At 43.1% G+C, this 15,582-nt stretch overlaps 1 protein-coding gene across 8 annotated transcripts in view; it reads left to right on the forward strand.

The window, feature by feature from the left end:
- SLC15A2 (solute carrier family 15 member 2) overlaps positions 1-15,582 on the forward strand; it is a 57,019-nt gene that overhangs the window by 35,571 nt on the left and 5,866 nt on the right. For 7 of the 8 annotated variants that reach the window (XR_005626462.1, XM_039698457.1, XM_039698475.1 and 4 more), the window contains 9 exons: positions 528-616; positions 2,323-2,404; positions 4,344-4,469; positions 4,831-4,995; positions 7,712-7,758; positions 9,837-9,947; positions 11,030-11,126; positions 13,575-13,721; positions 14,732-14,836. Coding sequence is in view for 7 of the 8 variants with exons in the window: in XM_039698457.1 (XP_039554391.1) it covers positions 528-616; positions 2,323-2,404; positions 4,344-4,469; positions 4,831-4,995; positions 7,712-7,758; positions 9,837-9,947; positions 11,030-11,126; positions 13,575-13,721; positions 14,732-14,836 (969 nt within the window). In the remaining variant the exon portion in view is untranslated. The other variant, XM_039698504.1, reaches the window with a different exon arrangement.

Below are 15,582 nucleotides of genomic sequence, written 5' to 3' on the forward strand. Positions count from 1 at the left end.
CTCTCTATTTTCTTGCTCAGCCACTTCTGGCTGGCAGACAAGCTGTGCTCCCACCAGGAGAAATTTTGTTCCTGAGGGATTACTCGGTTGTGTTGAAGTGCGAGAAATTGCCAATCTCACAGAATAGTGCCTGTTCCTCTGGGATTTTGCTGGAGTCCCAAGATGTTTCCATTGTTGCTGATTTGTTGTAAAGTCCCACCACAGCACCAAAGGTCACCTGTCTCTATTGTCAGTGGGGTTTGTACTCTTTAAAAACATCATGTTTCAGCTCTTTCTCCAGGGAGACTGGGCAAGTGATGCTTGCTTGCCTCTTGGAGGGGAGGATATGAACAAAATGTATTCATGTCTGTGAAAACTAAATAGCAGAAGCTGTTAAGTGCAAACTGTGATTATATTTTTAAAGAAGGTTTTAAGTGTTTGTCCATGTCCCTTCTGTAATGGAATTATTTCTGGAGGACATTGCTTTATGGGTTTAATTATTAAAAGTTGTTTTCTAGTCACTGAACTCCCATTCTTTTGTATTGCAGTTCCTAAATCCACTTCTTATTCTTGTCTTCATCCCAATTTTTGACCTTGGGCTCTACCCCCTGATAAACATGTGCAAATTGAATTTCACGTAAGTACTTGGAGACAATGCAGATGCATCTGTGCTTTTTCTTTTGCTGTAAGTGTGCAGAACAGTTTTTAAGGAAGAGAAATGCAAATTTCCATTTACCTTTCCCAATACTTGAGTATACTTCAGTCCCAAGAGGCAGCATCCCTCTCTTCCACAGAAGGAAGTGACTCATTTCCTCATGGAAATGCCAGAGGGTAAAACCCAGTGATGTTGGATTCTGCTCTGTACAGATTATTCCAAAAGTATACAAGTAGTCTCGCTTTGAATTTGATCAACTTGTTTTCCACCTTGTTTCCCAGGTCATGCCTAAATAATTCCCTCCCTGAAAAGTCTCCATGGGACCAAATTCATGGTCCCATGCTGGCTAGGATCTGAACCAGTGAGTGCACAAGGAGATTTCCATATGAGCCAAGCATTTTATCCTTAGTCTATGTTAGCAAGAAGTGCAGTGTAATAGGAGCAGCCCTCGGGTTGTTTATGAGACCCACTTTATGCAATTTGTGTGAATTAACTTCAGAGTATCTGTATTCTGCCTCTGTGGGCTGTTGCCCTGTAGCAGTGGAAGTACATTATCTGCACTCTTGGAGTGCCTTTGTCAGTGGAATTTCAACTGAAATGAGATGAGTTTCTATGCTCCAGCACCACTTCTGCATGGGAAAGGATAATGAGTGGGGTGACTGGACAGAAGTCAATCCAAACTAAAATGCTGGACAGAAAAAAACACATAAGATGGGGGTGGCAGGTGCCTCAGAAGCCTTCCCCTTCACCCTGCTGGTCCTTTCCCACCATGCTGAACTACTTGCACCTGAAGACATTTCAAAAATATTGTCCAGTCCTGCAATGGCGTCCCTTTTGGAGGACACACATCAGAGGCTGTGCTTCTCCCTGATCCCATTGTGAGCCCATGGCCTGGACTGTGCCTTGACTTGGCAGAAAGCTTCCTGCCTGATGACCAGCTCACAGAGTAGTTCACCCAGCAGCACAAATTCAAGGACTAACCAAGACTGAATGCCACGACTAAAGACCATTACAAAGAGTGGAGATCACTGAATCTAGAACCACATTTCTCTCAAATCTCAACAACTCAATACTCAGTTTGAATCTGCTGTTCTGGACATGTATTATTCTGATTTATATCAGATTTTCTCACATAATTCTGGTAAAGTTGCACTAGCTTTGCCTTCAGTTTAGAAGAAAGCTCTTTATTTTCTAGAAATGTAGGTGGATTGGCATGAGAAATAACCCAGAATGAGGCCCCAGATGGTCAGAAACTTTGATGACATAAACTACACATTTTTCTATTCCTCATTCCCACTGCTAAATAGAATGTTACTTTTCTTTTGCCTTTCCCAAAAGGGACTTGAAGAGACATCATTTCTGGTGCTCCTTCCAACATCATGGATTAACATAATGTCATGAGCTATTCCCACTAGAAGAGCTGGGAAAAAGATAATATGAAACTTGCAAGGAAGGAACTTCTTTTCATGGCATATCAGTTTTAATTGGCCTCAAGTGCTGGCCTCATGCAGAATAATAAAATAGTTTTAAGTTAAGAGATTGGCAATTTAAACAGCCTGTCATCCTGAGTGCCACCTGTTGGACAGTTTATTACATGGTTTTGGCACATCTTTGGCTCTGAGGAATGGTATTCTACAGTTTAAATTACTTTTTTTTCCTTAATGGTACCTCTTTCATTTGCTCCATAGACCTATTAGGAAAATGGCAACAGGTATGATCCTTGCAGGGCTGGCATTTGGACTTGCAGCTGTTATAGAAGTCAAAATAAATGTAAGTAAAGCACAAGGCATTCCTCAGAAATTCTTTCTTTCCATGGGGTGTAATTAGTAATGTCTGGTAGATAATCCTTTAAGCCATTGTGCTCCTTGATCAAACTTTGTAATGTTTTCTTTACAACTGAGCATACTGATCCAGTTGCTAATGATAATTCTTACCTTGTCTACTTTTCCCTCTCTTTGTCTCTGTGTCTTTCTTCCTAGTCTTTGCAGTTTTGCTGTGCTGGTCATCTGTATTGGTCTATATTCTAGATTTCCATCGTCAAAGTGCTTGACAGACATCTAGTTAATGCTAGTGATTAATTTCCAAAAGGTAGTCTGTTCTCTCTCCTATTTCTTGCTGTAGCTTGCCTATACTTTTCTGTTTGGGGTCTTTTGTGTGTGTGTGGTGGTTTTGGTTTTTTATTTAATTGTTTTAAAATTTAATTACTTTCCTGTTTTATGATGGGGATGGCTTTTTTTACATGCCAGATTGTGTCTCTGGGGAGGCAGGTGAATGCTGACACAGGCATCAGGGACTGCCAGGCATCCCCAGAGAGGGTGGCAGCACATCTCTTGTAAATTCCATGTTAGCTTCTACAGATTGGTACTGTTTGTTTCTGGCTCGTGACCAGCATTGTGTAGACTTTGGCTGACCTTTGTCTCACAAAAGTTACTATAGGATTAATTTTTAAAGCTTCTATGTATACTTAAAACATTCTGTTAGAGTGGCTGGCTCACAGCCCTGGATTAACATCTGCTGGCTCCTCAGGTGAATCCCCTAATGAGCCTCCCACTGAAATGAGATTGTGTGGGTTCAGGTCTTTTTTCTGATCTCTTTATGTGAGCAAAGAAATGCTCTCATTGCCACCACCAGAATCTCTGGCCAAGCACCACAGTTTGCTCTGGCTGTGGGTGACTTCTCTGGGCAGAGGCAAGGTGAGTTAGAGGTTCCCTTCTGCCTGTACATGAAAATTTTACCCTAAAGGCCATTTTAAGATCTAGCAAAGAAGAGGATAAGATGGTCCACCTTCAATTGACTGTGGGTAGCAGAAGTGAAAAGCTACAGTAATGGAACTTGCTGGATAATATTAGCAGGCCTGTTGGTCTAGAGCAGCATGTGGATACAGGGAAATCAGCTCATTCTGACTTCTTTGGTAGTGTGTCTCCCCACCCAGTTAGGTTCAAAATTCCTTGCCTGCAATACCCAAATTATCAGATAAGATAGAAGAAAAATAAATAGCTCTGCAGTATGGCTGGCAGCTACTTGAAAATAAAATGAGAAAAAAAGGAGACGTTAAAAAAAATATTATCTCTGCAGGTAGTACAAGGCTGACACTGATTGATGTACTCTTTCTAGGAAATGATTCCTGACAGAAGGAGATACCTCAGTGCTGGAGGCATCAGCTTACCTCTCTCAGAAAACAAGAAATACAATCTATACAGTCAGCTGTGTAGATAGCAAGGTGTCCAGTAATGCAAAAGCACTGATTACAGACATGAAGCTGGACTGGGATTTTCAAAACTACTCAACTTCTGATCTGATTCTTTTCCCAGTCACTGACTGCAGTGGGAAATAATTATTCTGGTCACTGCTTTTGAAAGCTAAGCACAAATTTTTCCATTCTGATGTGGCAGTTGGTTAAATCCAGGCACAAGGGAGCTGTATAATGAAAGCTGTGACATTGTTCTACCTCCTCAGTAGGTGTGTAGTCTGTACACTTAGTGATGTGAAGAGCAATTTTTGGGAGGAATGATGGGTTGGCCATTGAGCTACTGTGAGGAAACCTCCCTAAAAATGATTTATGTTCGGTTTTCTCTGAGTGCAACTTCTTTTGAGGAAGGGGTGGAAAATTGTCATTACAGAGAGGAAGACTATTATAGCTAAAAATGAAGAGATATTAAAGTGCTAATAAAGCATACAGATGGCACTTAAAGCCTTTTACTTTAATTAGGAAACCGATATGCCTCGACTTGTCCCAAAAGAAAGTTTAATTCGGGTCCTGAATTTGGCAAAGAACCCTGTTCAAGTGACAATCCAAGACAAGGACCTATTTCAGCAGCCTGTGGAGTCTTTTCAGGTAAGCATATATTTGGGACTGAAAGGCCTGACTTGCATGTCATTGAAGAAAGGATGGAGTTTTTTTCAGGCATTTTCTAATAAAGCCCACAGATGCAAAAGCTTGTTCTGCTCCATTGCCTCAGAAGTGCATGGGAATAGTTTTACAAATGAAGCATAATATCTGTTATATGAAACAGAAATTGAACATTTGCAGAAGAATTTCCCTGGCAAAGCATACACCTTACATTCACCTGTAATTAGGAATAAAGGATAACAGGATTACAGTTTCTCTTAAAGAGGGGATAGTGTTGTAGCTGGTAGGAAAATACAAATCCTTTCTTATCTGAAGAAAGTGTAACCAAGTTTATTTTCTTTCACAGAGCCCAGCTGAGTACTCAAAATTAATATTGAATGGAGAGCAACAGAACCTTCACTTCACCCTGCAACATCAAGGATTGACTCTTGCTTTTAACTACACTGTGAAGGAAAAATCAGTATACAGCTTAATTGTTTTTGAGGCAGAAGGAAGCCTATCAAGCCGCTTAGTGAGTGTGGGAGTGAAGTGTAAATACAGTATTAATTCAATGGCTGGGATGCTACAATGGGGTAATAGGCTCATTAATTCATTTGCTCAGTTGCAATGTCTGTCTGATTGCTCTCAGATGGTCTGAACCTCACTTCTTAGCTAGAGGCACTGGATCTGTACACATTTCTGTTGGTTGATTAATAGAGGTGTTGTGGCATCTGAGAGTTTCTGGGCACACTTTAATCCACTGAGTGCTGCAGTGGGAGAGAAGAGTCATGCCTGCTAGGCAGCAGAGCTGGAGAAAGCTGGGGAAACAGAGCCAGAGGTTTTCCCCCAAAGATGGCTCTATAAAGCAAAGATGTTAAAGAGGCTCTAGGGCTGGCCATGGAATAAAAGCATCAGAGGAATGATTCTGGGACTAGTTATTGCAAGTGTTTAGTGAAAAAGCACAGAAGGCCCATTTGTTTTGCTGAACAGAATAAATAATTAAGCTCATTTCAGGCTGTGCAGCAGAGCTGGCTGTATTTGGACTTCCGTGTATTTCTGCAACAATCAGAGAGGGACATATGGGATGTGTAGGGCAGATTCTGATATCTTTTGTGCATAGCTGTATCCTAAGAAGCTGTCTTGAAATTCTTGGTGTTATTGCAAATTGTGGCAGGTGTGTAAATGCCATCAGAATCTGTCCTCATGCTAAAATATCCATTCTCTTTGCAGTTCCCGAGCCTTTTACCTTGCAGGGTAGCCACACCAAGCATTCAATATTATATAGTAGAAACCATATAACTTTTTTGAAATTACTTTAAAGAATTTATTTGGTCATAGCATCAAGATTTTTTGCTGATGATCAAACTTCATGGTTTGGAGTCTAGGGCTCAGTATCACACAAAATTAACTTTCCCTGTGACACTGAGAGCTTTGTGCTGTTTCTTTAGGAAATTGACACTTGTGACTTTCATACAGTCTTCAAGAAGCAAAAGCCTGCAACAGGCTTGGAGCATATCAGTCTCAGAGCTCAGTACATCTATGCTGCCCCAGCTGTCTCAACTGTGCTTAAATTAATGCCCACCCTGGCACAGGCAGGCTCTCATGTGCTGAGCTCCAGTACATCAGTCTCAGAGCTCCAGTACATCTATGCTGCCCCAGCTGTCTCGACTGTGCTTAAATTAATGCCCACCCTGGCACAGGCAGGCTCTCATGTGCTGGGAAACATCTGTGCTGTTGGGTGATGCTATTGACCTGTCATTCACAGCTCTAGATAAGGGAGATGTGGAAGACAGCATGGTAAATGATACTTTTCCAGCATTACAACACAAGGACAGCAGTGCCAACATCACTGCTGTGTTGCAGGGCTCACCCTCGAGTTACCTCCCTCTCTGCTGGGTTTGGGCCACTCACTCAGGTGGGAGTGCTTTCCTGGAAGGATCCTAGCTGAAATTGGTTTCTTCTCCTTTGTGGGCTGTTGAGTAGGCAGGAAATGAATTTGAGAGCTCTGGGGATCATCAGTGAATATGATGGTCTGTCTGCAACAAACTAGAGTATTCATCCCCATGTGTCTCCCATGGAAAAAAAATGATGTTGTTGTTTATTATTTATTGCTCTGACATTTATTATTCACTGTGGCTATTTATTATTTAGGGCATATGTTATTTGTGGGTAGCATATTGCTCTGAAGTACAGTAGACATTAATAGATATACTAAAATTCTGGATCCTTGGTCTCAGAAACTCAGGGTTTTGCATCAGGAAAAAATGTGTGGAGAAAGGGCCAGAAAACTTTGAGAGAGAGCCAGTTTCTAAAGTCCCTTTTGGCTTGCCTGGGTTCCATCTGTGGGCAGTGCAAACTGAAATTGCCCTGCCATCTTCAGTGGACATGGCAGAGCTCTGGATTTCTACCAGCCAAGAGCTTTGCTTTGTGGTTTTTTTTGTGACATACAACCTCCAGGGCAGGGCTGTGTCTTAACTGTGTTTTTTCAGCATTGTACACCAAATAGGTTTTTCCAAATGAGTTTTGATTAACTATCTAGCTGCTGTTCTAGCTGTGGTCTCCAGGAGAGAGACTCTCACTCCCATTATGCCAATCCAGATGACCATTGCAGGGATCTGTCTGAGGGATCTGTTTGTGAGCACAAACAAGCATCTTGGTTTCTCCTACTCTCTGCCTGCACATTACAACAGTTTAATCTCTTGAGTATTAAGGAGCAGGGAAAGCATGAGTGAGGCATGATCATCAGTATAGTAACCTAGCACTTCCTCTCAGCTTTAGACTTCTGTGAAGTCTGTGAATATGACAAGAATCAGGGTCTGAAAGTTAGGCATTTGCAGATTTTGTAGGAGTGAGGCACTTAAGTTTAATTGTAACTAGTCACTGAAAGATGCTAATGTGGATAGTGCTCTCTTGCTATCTCAATATCAAGAAAAGTACTTTTTTTGGAGAGTGTTACATGCCACAGTAGAAGTTTGACTGGCTAAAACTCAATAGCCCTTGTTGCAGAAGTGATGAGGAGAAAAGATGTGATCTCATCTTAAGTGCTTGGAGAAGAAATTTTGCCATTGGCTTCATTGTACCAGGGCTCCCCAGCTGTGGCCTGATGTAAAGCTTATGTGAGAGTCCAGTGGATTTCCACAGGCTTTGCAGCACATGTGTAACCCTGAAGACACCACTATTGTCTGGCACACATTGTAAGGCAGCATTAATAAATATGTTTGATGGGTTTTTTTCTTCCTCTTTTTTAGATTACAGACTTGGAAGCAAAGCCGGAAAATGGTTTGGCAGCTGTTAGGTAGGAATGGCTTTTTGTTGAGGATTTGGTGGTGGTTGGGTGAGGGAAAGTGCTTTTGTCTGATGCATCTGTATGTAACATAGCCCAGATGTTCTTGGGTTGGAATCCAGTCCACACTTCTCATGCAAGACTTGGGTGTCAGCTGTGGAGGCTTGACAGAGTGTCACCTCCCACACATGCCATGCAGAGCTGAGAACGATTGCTGCTCACTGCCTAGGACAGTCTGGGCTGTGATGGCAACATAAAAGAGCTCCTTCCTTGGAAAAGTGGCAAATTCATCTCACTGATGAAAGGGAAGCAGCAATTTGGATAGGAGCTGTTGCTATGTCCTTTGCAAATTGGCCAACCCATGATGTTCACCCAAACTCATGCACAAGTGTCTACTAAATTGGATGCAGCAACAATTTTACATCCTCATAAACAATTCAGCTGGGCATTGGGCTCTGGTTAGTTCACTCTTCCCAATTTGAGCTAGTCTATTTAGTCCATGAACACTCCTGTTCTGGTTTGTGCTGGATGCTGAAGTGCAGAAGATGCAAATTTGCAAAAAAAAACCCTCAAAAAAACCAAAACACAGTAAACCACCAAAACAAAAACAAACAAAACTCAAAACCCCCTCCCAAAAACCCCAGAAAACCAGGATTCCAGCTAGACTTTCTAGAGGATTTGGACAAGGTGAAATTAGAAAAAACACAACAAAGTGAACCCACCACAATAAAATAAAATAAAAACAAAAAACCAATAAAATATAAATAAAAAACCAACCAAACAAAACAAACCTTAAAATCAATGTCCAGCCCCTCTATCTGAAAGCCTGTGTAGATAAACTAGGAGAACAGTATCTCTTCATGGCCCTGTACTTGTTAAGGTTTCTACTGACTAAACTCCCTTGAAGACTTGATTCAGTCAGAATTTTTTAAAATATTTTCTTATTGAGATTTTTGACAAAATCCCCAGACTTTCCATTTAAGAATTTGTAAAGAAGTTTCCCTAGGAAGAAACTATTTTTGCACTAAAAACTTACTTTTGTTAAGCACTTGACTAACTTCAGGAAAGTATAGGTCAAATTAAAAGGGTTTGGTTTTACTATCAATTTTTGACTTGCCAGAAAGAAGCTATCTTTTGTCTATGAAAGAACACCAAAGAAACTCTTCCCATATAAGTTTTAGTTTTGATGAAGATATCTTATTATGCTAGAAAACTCCTTGCCATTTGTAGAAGCTCTTTGCCAGCATGGTGTGCCTGCTCATCAGGATGGACAACTTCAGAGTTTCCTGTGGTAGGCTGAGACTGCCCCCTCACACAGCCATGGAACTGTCACCATAGTGTCACAGAATGGTGTGGGCTGGAAGGGACCTTGAGATCACTCTGTACCAACACTCCTGCCATGGACAAGGACACCTCCTGCTAGACCAGGTTGCTCAAAGACCAATCCAACCTGGCCTGGAACATTTCCAGGGATGAGGCATGCACAACTTCATTGGGCAACCTGTTCCAGTGTCTAGCCACCTTCATAATGCAGAGATTCTTCCTAAAATCTAACATGGTTTAACCCTACCCTCTTTCAGTTTAAAGGCATTCCCCCTTGTCCTATTACTCCATAGCCTTGTAAGAAGTCCCTCTCCAGCTCTCTTGTAGGATGTCTTCTGGTACTGGAAGGTGCTCTGAGGTCTCCCTGGAGCTTTCTCTTCTCTGGGCTGAACAGCCCCAACTCTCTCACCCTGTCTTCACAGGAGAGGTGCCCCAGCCCTCTGATCCATCTTCATTGTCTCCTCAGAATTTGCTGCAAACTTTGTTGGTCTCTGAGACTGGATTGCCAGGAGGTTCTAGACCACAAAAAGTGAGGGACACTTTTTATACAAAAAAGAGTAAGAGGGTAAAATTGTGCAACAAGAAAAATAATCTTGTATTGAAAAACTAGGCAATGAATCAGACAAATATTTTGGAAACTTGCAGAAGAGACTCTCATAACCTTATAGAATTACAGAATGCTTTGGGAGAGTATGCAAACTTCTAAAGTGTCTGCTGTTATGCTTCTGCCCTGTCTGACAGGCCAATGATATATGGTTTCTTTGCAGATTCATTAATGGTTTGAGCCAAGATGTCAACCTCACCATCGATAGCAAAATGTTTATTGCTGTTCAGAAAAACTACAGTGCTTCTGAGTACTCACTGCTGGAGAGGGACATGTAAGTCTCTGTTCCTGAGCTGAAGGTCCTTGCTGAGGCATTTCCTTGGGTACAAAGAGACTTTTGCTCAGCCTAATAGCAAAACCTGCATTGCTATTATCTTGGCATGTGGTTGTGGGGGCAGATGTTTGTAAAAAGCAGAATTATCAACTCAGTACAGAGCAGGTGTTCCAGGCCAGTCATGTGTGTGCAGAAGTTTTTACTCACATTATGTGGGGACCTGGAGGGAAGAGACTCATCATTCCTGTGCATCTGTCAGTGGAGTAAGGTGGGACATAGCAAAGTCTCCTCTGCCATTCAGTGCCTGCTTTATTTTGTTATTCTTTCAGGCCCAAGCTCCTGGTGTTAGGGTGCTCTCAGGGAAAGGCCAGTTCATATTCCATCCTACAAAGTGTTAGTATGTGGGCTGGTGACACCAAGTAGCATTACATGGCTTTGCAGGCTGGGCTTGTTAGACAGGGGCTCCATATGGCCTTGGTTTGGCAGTAGTGGAGTTGGCTCTTGTAGGGTATTTCTAGCATTTCCAATGTTTCCAAACAAGCTTCATGGCTTTTCTCTGCATCAGCTCCATCCAAAATATTTATTGCTGCAATTTAGTAGGATGCAGCAGCCATTGTGGCAATGCTGCTGAGCCTCTGTGCCATCTCACACATCCAAAATCAGAAGAACAAATATGAAGGCTAATTTGGTCTATTGAAAGGAAACAAAGTTGCTTCTGGGTCCACATCTCTGAGTTCCTATTGACTACTTGTCTGGCCTATATTTCCTGAAGAAATGCAGCAAAATTTGGAAGGAAAATAAACCAAAGGGGAGGAAAAAAATTACATCAGCACTACAAAAGAGCAGAAACCATTAAAAATGTTAGCAATGGCCTGGGTCATTAGATGAATTCCAGTCAGTGTCTAAGTGCTTCTGGAAGGATAAGATAGCAAGAACTCCAGTGATTGTCTGATGTAAACACTACTGCATTTTTACATCTTGCATCCTCCTGCTCCATTTCAGGGGTGTGTTTGATAGCTCTGCTCTGTGTTCTTTGTTTGTGGAACTAACTGGGAAATCCTGTCCTTCATCCTTTTATCTAGATATAATAATGGAAAATGCATAACTGAAACAGGAGAGTTCCCCCTGGAGCTGGGGCTGCTTGACTTTGGTGCCTCATACACCATTGTGATAACTAATGTAAGTGTTCCTGTGATGGTCACACACTCCTGTTCTACTCTCTGGAAGTGCTTTTGTTCCTGTGTTGGTGACTCTCACTTGCTTTGTCCACTGTCTGATCCCTCAGCAGTAGCCAAGTGAGGGCAGTTTGTTATCAAAGGAATTGTAGAAAGTTTTGGTACCTACATAAACAAGGTGGGTGTGTATTTGTTCCACCTTACACTGTGGTCATGGCAGACTGCATGGGTTCAAAAAAAGTAAAATATTTTCCTTGATAGAAATCCTCCATAGAAAATCATGTAATCTGTGGTTTGTGCTGGTCTCATGCCATCCTTGAGCAGTTAACATTGACCCAGAGCACTGCAAAGAGTTATTACCACCTGCCAAGAGCTGACTCTGCTTGTGGTCTTTAAAATATTGTACCTGGTGGTGTCTCACACTCAAAAAATTGCAGAACCATTCTGCTCTATCCTCACATTTAGCTTACTGAACTAAAGTCTGATCTTCCAAGATTTTGTAGATTATGCATAGGGGAAGAGGGACAAAGTCTTGAGGGAGGAGGTTGGTGAGGTTGTACATCTGATTCCTCCTCTCACTGCCTGGACAGCTAATTTGGAACCTTGTGTAAAGTCAAGGCATGGTTTTCTGAACAGCCTGGCCCTGATGGGGTCTGAGCACTGCTGAGAGGGTGGATTCCTTTCCCTGCCTGCCAACCTCTCAGACACACTGCTTCAACTCTGGTCCAGCTGGCTGGAGCCACGGAGATGAACATGATCAGCTTAGCTCCCATTTTAACCTTTCCACCACAAAGGCACACAGACAAACTGAGTCTGACAGGACACACTGCTAAGCTGCCCTCTGGGACTTTGGCTGCCGTGTTGTGATGAGAAGAGCAAAGTGTTGTCAGCTACTCCCTGGCAGTAGCATCTCCCTGTTGGGCAATTAATGGGAGCTGTTCATGTCTGCAGAGTCCAAATACGTCGGGGGAAAAATATAGCCATGAAGCACCTGGTATTTTTTTTTCCAATTCCAGTAGCTGGAATGGGATGTACAGCCCTGGAGGGAACAAGCAGATGCTGCCATCTGTGAGTGCAGAGATTTATGTACATAAAACACACACACTTGAAGTGATGTTGGCCAGACCCCTCTTCTATGGCTGCAAGCCTCTTTCACCAGATGAGAAACCAGATAGAGAGGTTGCATTAAAAATATAACACTAAGAAAATTGCCCCAGAGCCTCTGGTAACAGGGCCAGCTGAGGTAAATGTGTCCCATGTCACTGTGCCAAGGATTCCAGTTTGTGGTCCCATCTGCATAAGTCCCTGCTATAGCCCTGGCTGCTCAGGGTGGCTCTGTGCCTCAGCCCTTCCAAACCTTGTGCTAGTACTTTAATATTTTTTATCCTCTGTTTTTCCATCTCTCTCTGTGGTTTCTGCTTTCTGTAGAGAGTTAGTTTGCTTGAGGCCAAGATCACTTTTAATTATTGCAGTGATTTGTACTGAGCCCTGCTCCTCTGCCAGGAGTGCCATATAGAAGAACCAGGAATACAATATATTAGTCTGCTAATGTAGCTGAACTGTGAAACTTAAATCATGGGGATGCTGCCTTCTACCCAGCCTTCCTCAATGTGCAGTTACAGCATGGTGCTTGTGACATTTGTTTATGGGCTAAAGAGCAATGCACAGCACTCTTCTCACCCCTTTTAGCCTGCTGAAATAAAGTTTCTTGAGTTGCCTCCCTGGCAATGATTGGTGATTAAGAACATCTCGTAAACATCCCTTGTATTTTCCCAAGTACTCTCCTTAAACACAGGGCTTTCTGCCTGAAGTCATTTCCATCTAGTGTTTTCCTGGCTTCTAGTCAAATCTCTCTCAGCCTCTGAGCCTCTGTGCATGACAGGCAGTATTAATTACACCTGGGAAAAGAAACAAAAATAATTAGGAATACAGCTACCATAACTATCTGAATAGATCTAATATGGAGCAGTCTTTGCTACCCTTGGCATTCGTGAGTTGAATTTGTTTAGGTGTCAGTGATATCATAGGGAAGTTGTACAGTGCTGATAAAATGGGAGCAGTGACCACATAGATGCAATGAGCAATTACCCTCTCATCCTTTTTTGACCTTGGGGACAGCAGCAGGTCACAGGCTCTGCACTGGAACCTCACAGGCTTTTCCCAGCCCCACTACAGAAGACAACTTGTTGGTTTGCAATAATTCAGGGAATTCTTGTGGTACCTAAATGGGCTGGAATGCTTCCATCCTGCTCTCTGCCCTGTGCAGCAGGAGTCATCCTATTCCCAACAGGCTTGGAAATGTCAGGGTTGAGAGCCATAGTTTGCTTCAAAGGCAGAGGTTTTTTTCCACCTTTGCTGAAAACTGTTTTTTGGTAAATTTGCTGCTGTTGTTCAGGCTAAGAAAAATCTGATCTTTCAGCAGCTAATCAGCTTGCCTGTTTTTTCCTGCTAGATTTCTGGGGGTGTTGTTGAGATGTGGAAGTCAGAAGACATCAAAGCCAACAATGTCCATATGGCCTGGCAGTTACCACAATATTTACTGATATCTGCTGGGGAGGTGATGTTCTCCATTACAGGTCTGGCCTTCTCCTATTCTCAGGTACTCCACTTAAAGATAAGGACCTTACAATTAGACTTCAAGATTTATTTCTGCATCTGCCATTGACTTGTCATACCTCCTTTGACATGACACTAACAATGTTATCTATCAACTGAAAGTGGGATTGTAACACAGCTTGCTGGGTGCCCTCAAGCTAAATTAATTAATATTCTGAAGGTACCTGTTCTCAGTGATACTTGGAAATATCCTTTTCTGGTCAACCTGAGAACACAGAACAGAACTGGATAGTTTACGGGAAAACTCTGAATATTTTATTATCAGGGTTTTCTCCTAGTGAAGTATTTTGTGCTATGTATTTTTCAGTGATATAAAGGCAAGTTATCTCAAGGGCTACAGGGTGGCATGAGGACTTGGCACCTGCTTTAAATTGAGAGACTGAAGGGGTCTAAACATGCAAGGTTGTAACAAGGGAGCAAGGGGTAATGAACCTGCAAGGGATGATTTGATTGTTGTCTGGGGAGGTTGATGAGAAGAGAGGACTGAGACATTACATGGTCAAACAGCTACTGAAGCTGTTCAAATCTATCCCTGGAGTAAGGTGCAGATGTTTATTAATGAGGATGATTAATGCAGTGGGATGATCTGTAATGGGATGTGAAAAATTTTTCCTCAGCAGGAAATTTAACATCAAGATCCAGTCTCTTTTCCAAAGGTGTACAGCCACATGGCACCAGACTCCAAGCTGCAGGGCTTGTGTGGCTCCTTGGACATCCTGATCGTACCATTTCAGATGATGCAGGTTGGGGATGACCTGGATCCAGCTCTGCAACAACAGCACCTCCTGCCTCTTCGTGTGTCCTCCTGCCCATGTTTTGAAAGCTCCTTGTATGCACATGTTGAGATTAACCACAGATTAACCACTCCACACAGAGAAAATTCCACCATCTCCTCCTAGGCTGAGCCTAGGACTGGGCAGAACTCCAGAGGGTGAAACAGGGCTGAAGTGCACAGCAGGATTCCCACTGATCAGGCCCTTCTCCTCTTTTCAGTCTCCAGCCAGCATGAAGTCGGTGCTGCAGGCAGGCTGGCTGCTCACCGTGGCTGTGGGGAATACCTTTGTGCTCATTGTTGCCGAGGCTGCACCAATGGCACAGGTATGGTTTGGCTCTTAGAGCAGAGGTCATGCTTTACAACAGGCTTCTGGTGCTTCTGGATGGCCATGTCCTGGTGCACAGCTTCTCTGCCCAGCCCCAGGCTCCTGCACATGAGTTGACAGCAGCTCACTCTGAGCTGTCCCCCAGCCCCTGCTCTGTGGGGCCCTCAGTGGAGCTCCCCTGGCTGGGGGACAGCTGACACACTGGGGAAGTGCCTGACCTGTGCTGGTAACTCTGTGGAGCTCAGCTCTAGGCAAGCTGGCTGTGTCTGCACCTGGAGCCTGCACACAGTGGCAGCCACACGCCGAGTGCTCCCCAGAAACGAGAGCAGTGGGCACTCAGCCTTCCTCAGGGTCTCGCCTGGGGAATCCTGCCAGGCCAGCTGCCTCTGGCATCCCTGAGATGTCAGGCTGACAGGGGGAGGTCATAGTGCAGAGGTAGTTTAATTCAGGCTGTGAAGCTTCTGGGATGATGCCATGAAGGTCTGAACTGGGGCATATCTCTGGCCAGCATGGATCTGCCTCTCCCAAAAGAATCTTGTAGGCAAAAAGCCCAGGTGGGTATGTTCCAGTCAGATTTGTAGGAAAAGATTTAATGACACCAACTCAATCTAACTGTTCTGTTTCAAGAGGTATCACATATTTATAATTACATTATGTGTACAAGCATTTACCAGAAAAACAGGATGAGAAAGTTTCTTTCTCGTGAGCCATTTTGGAAACTGAGAAATAATTTTCACCCAGCTC

Source organism: Passer montanus, unplaced genomic scaffold (assembly GCF_014805655.1).
Source record: "Passer montanus isolate IOZ18808 unplaced genomic scaffold, ASM1480565v1 scaffold1, whole genome shotgun sequence".
Lineage (NCBI taxonomy): Eukaryota > Metazoa > Chordata > Aves > Passeriformes > Passeridae > Passer > Passer montanus.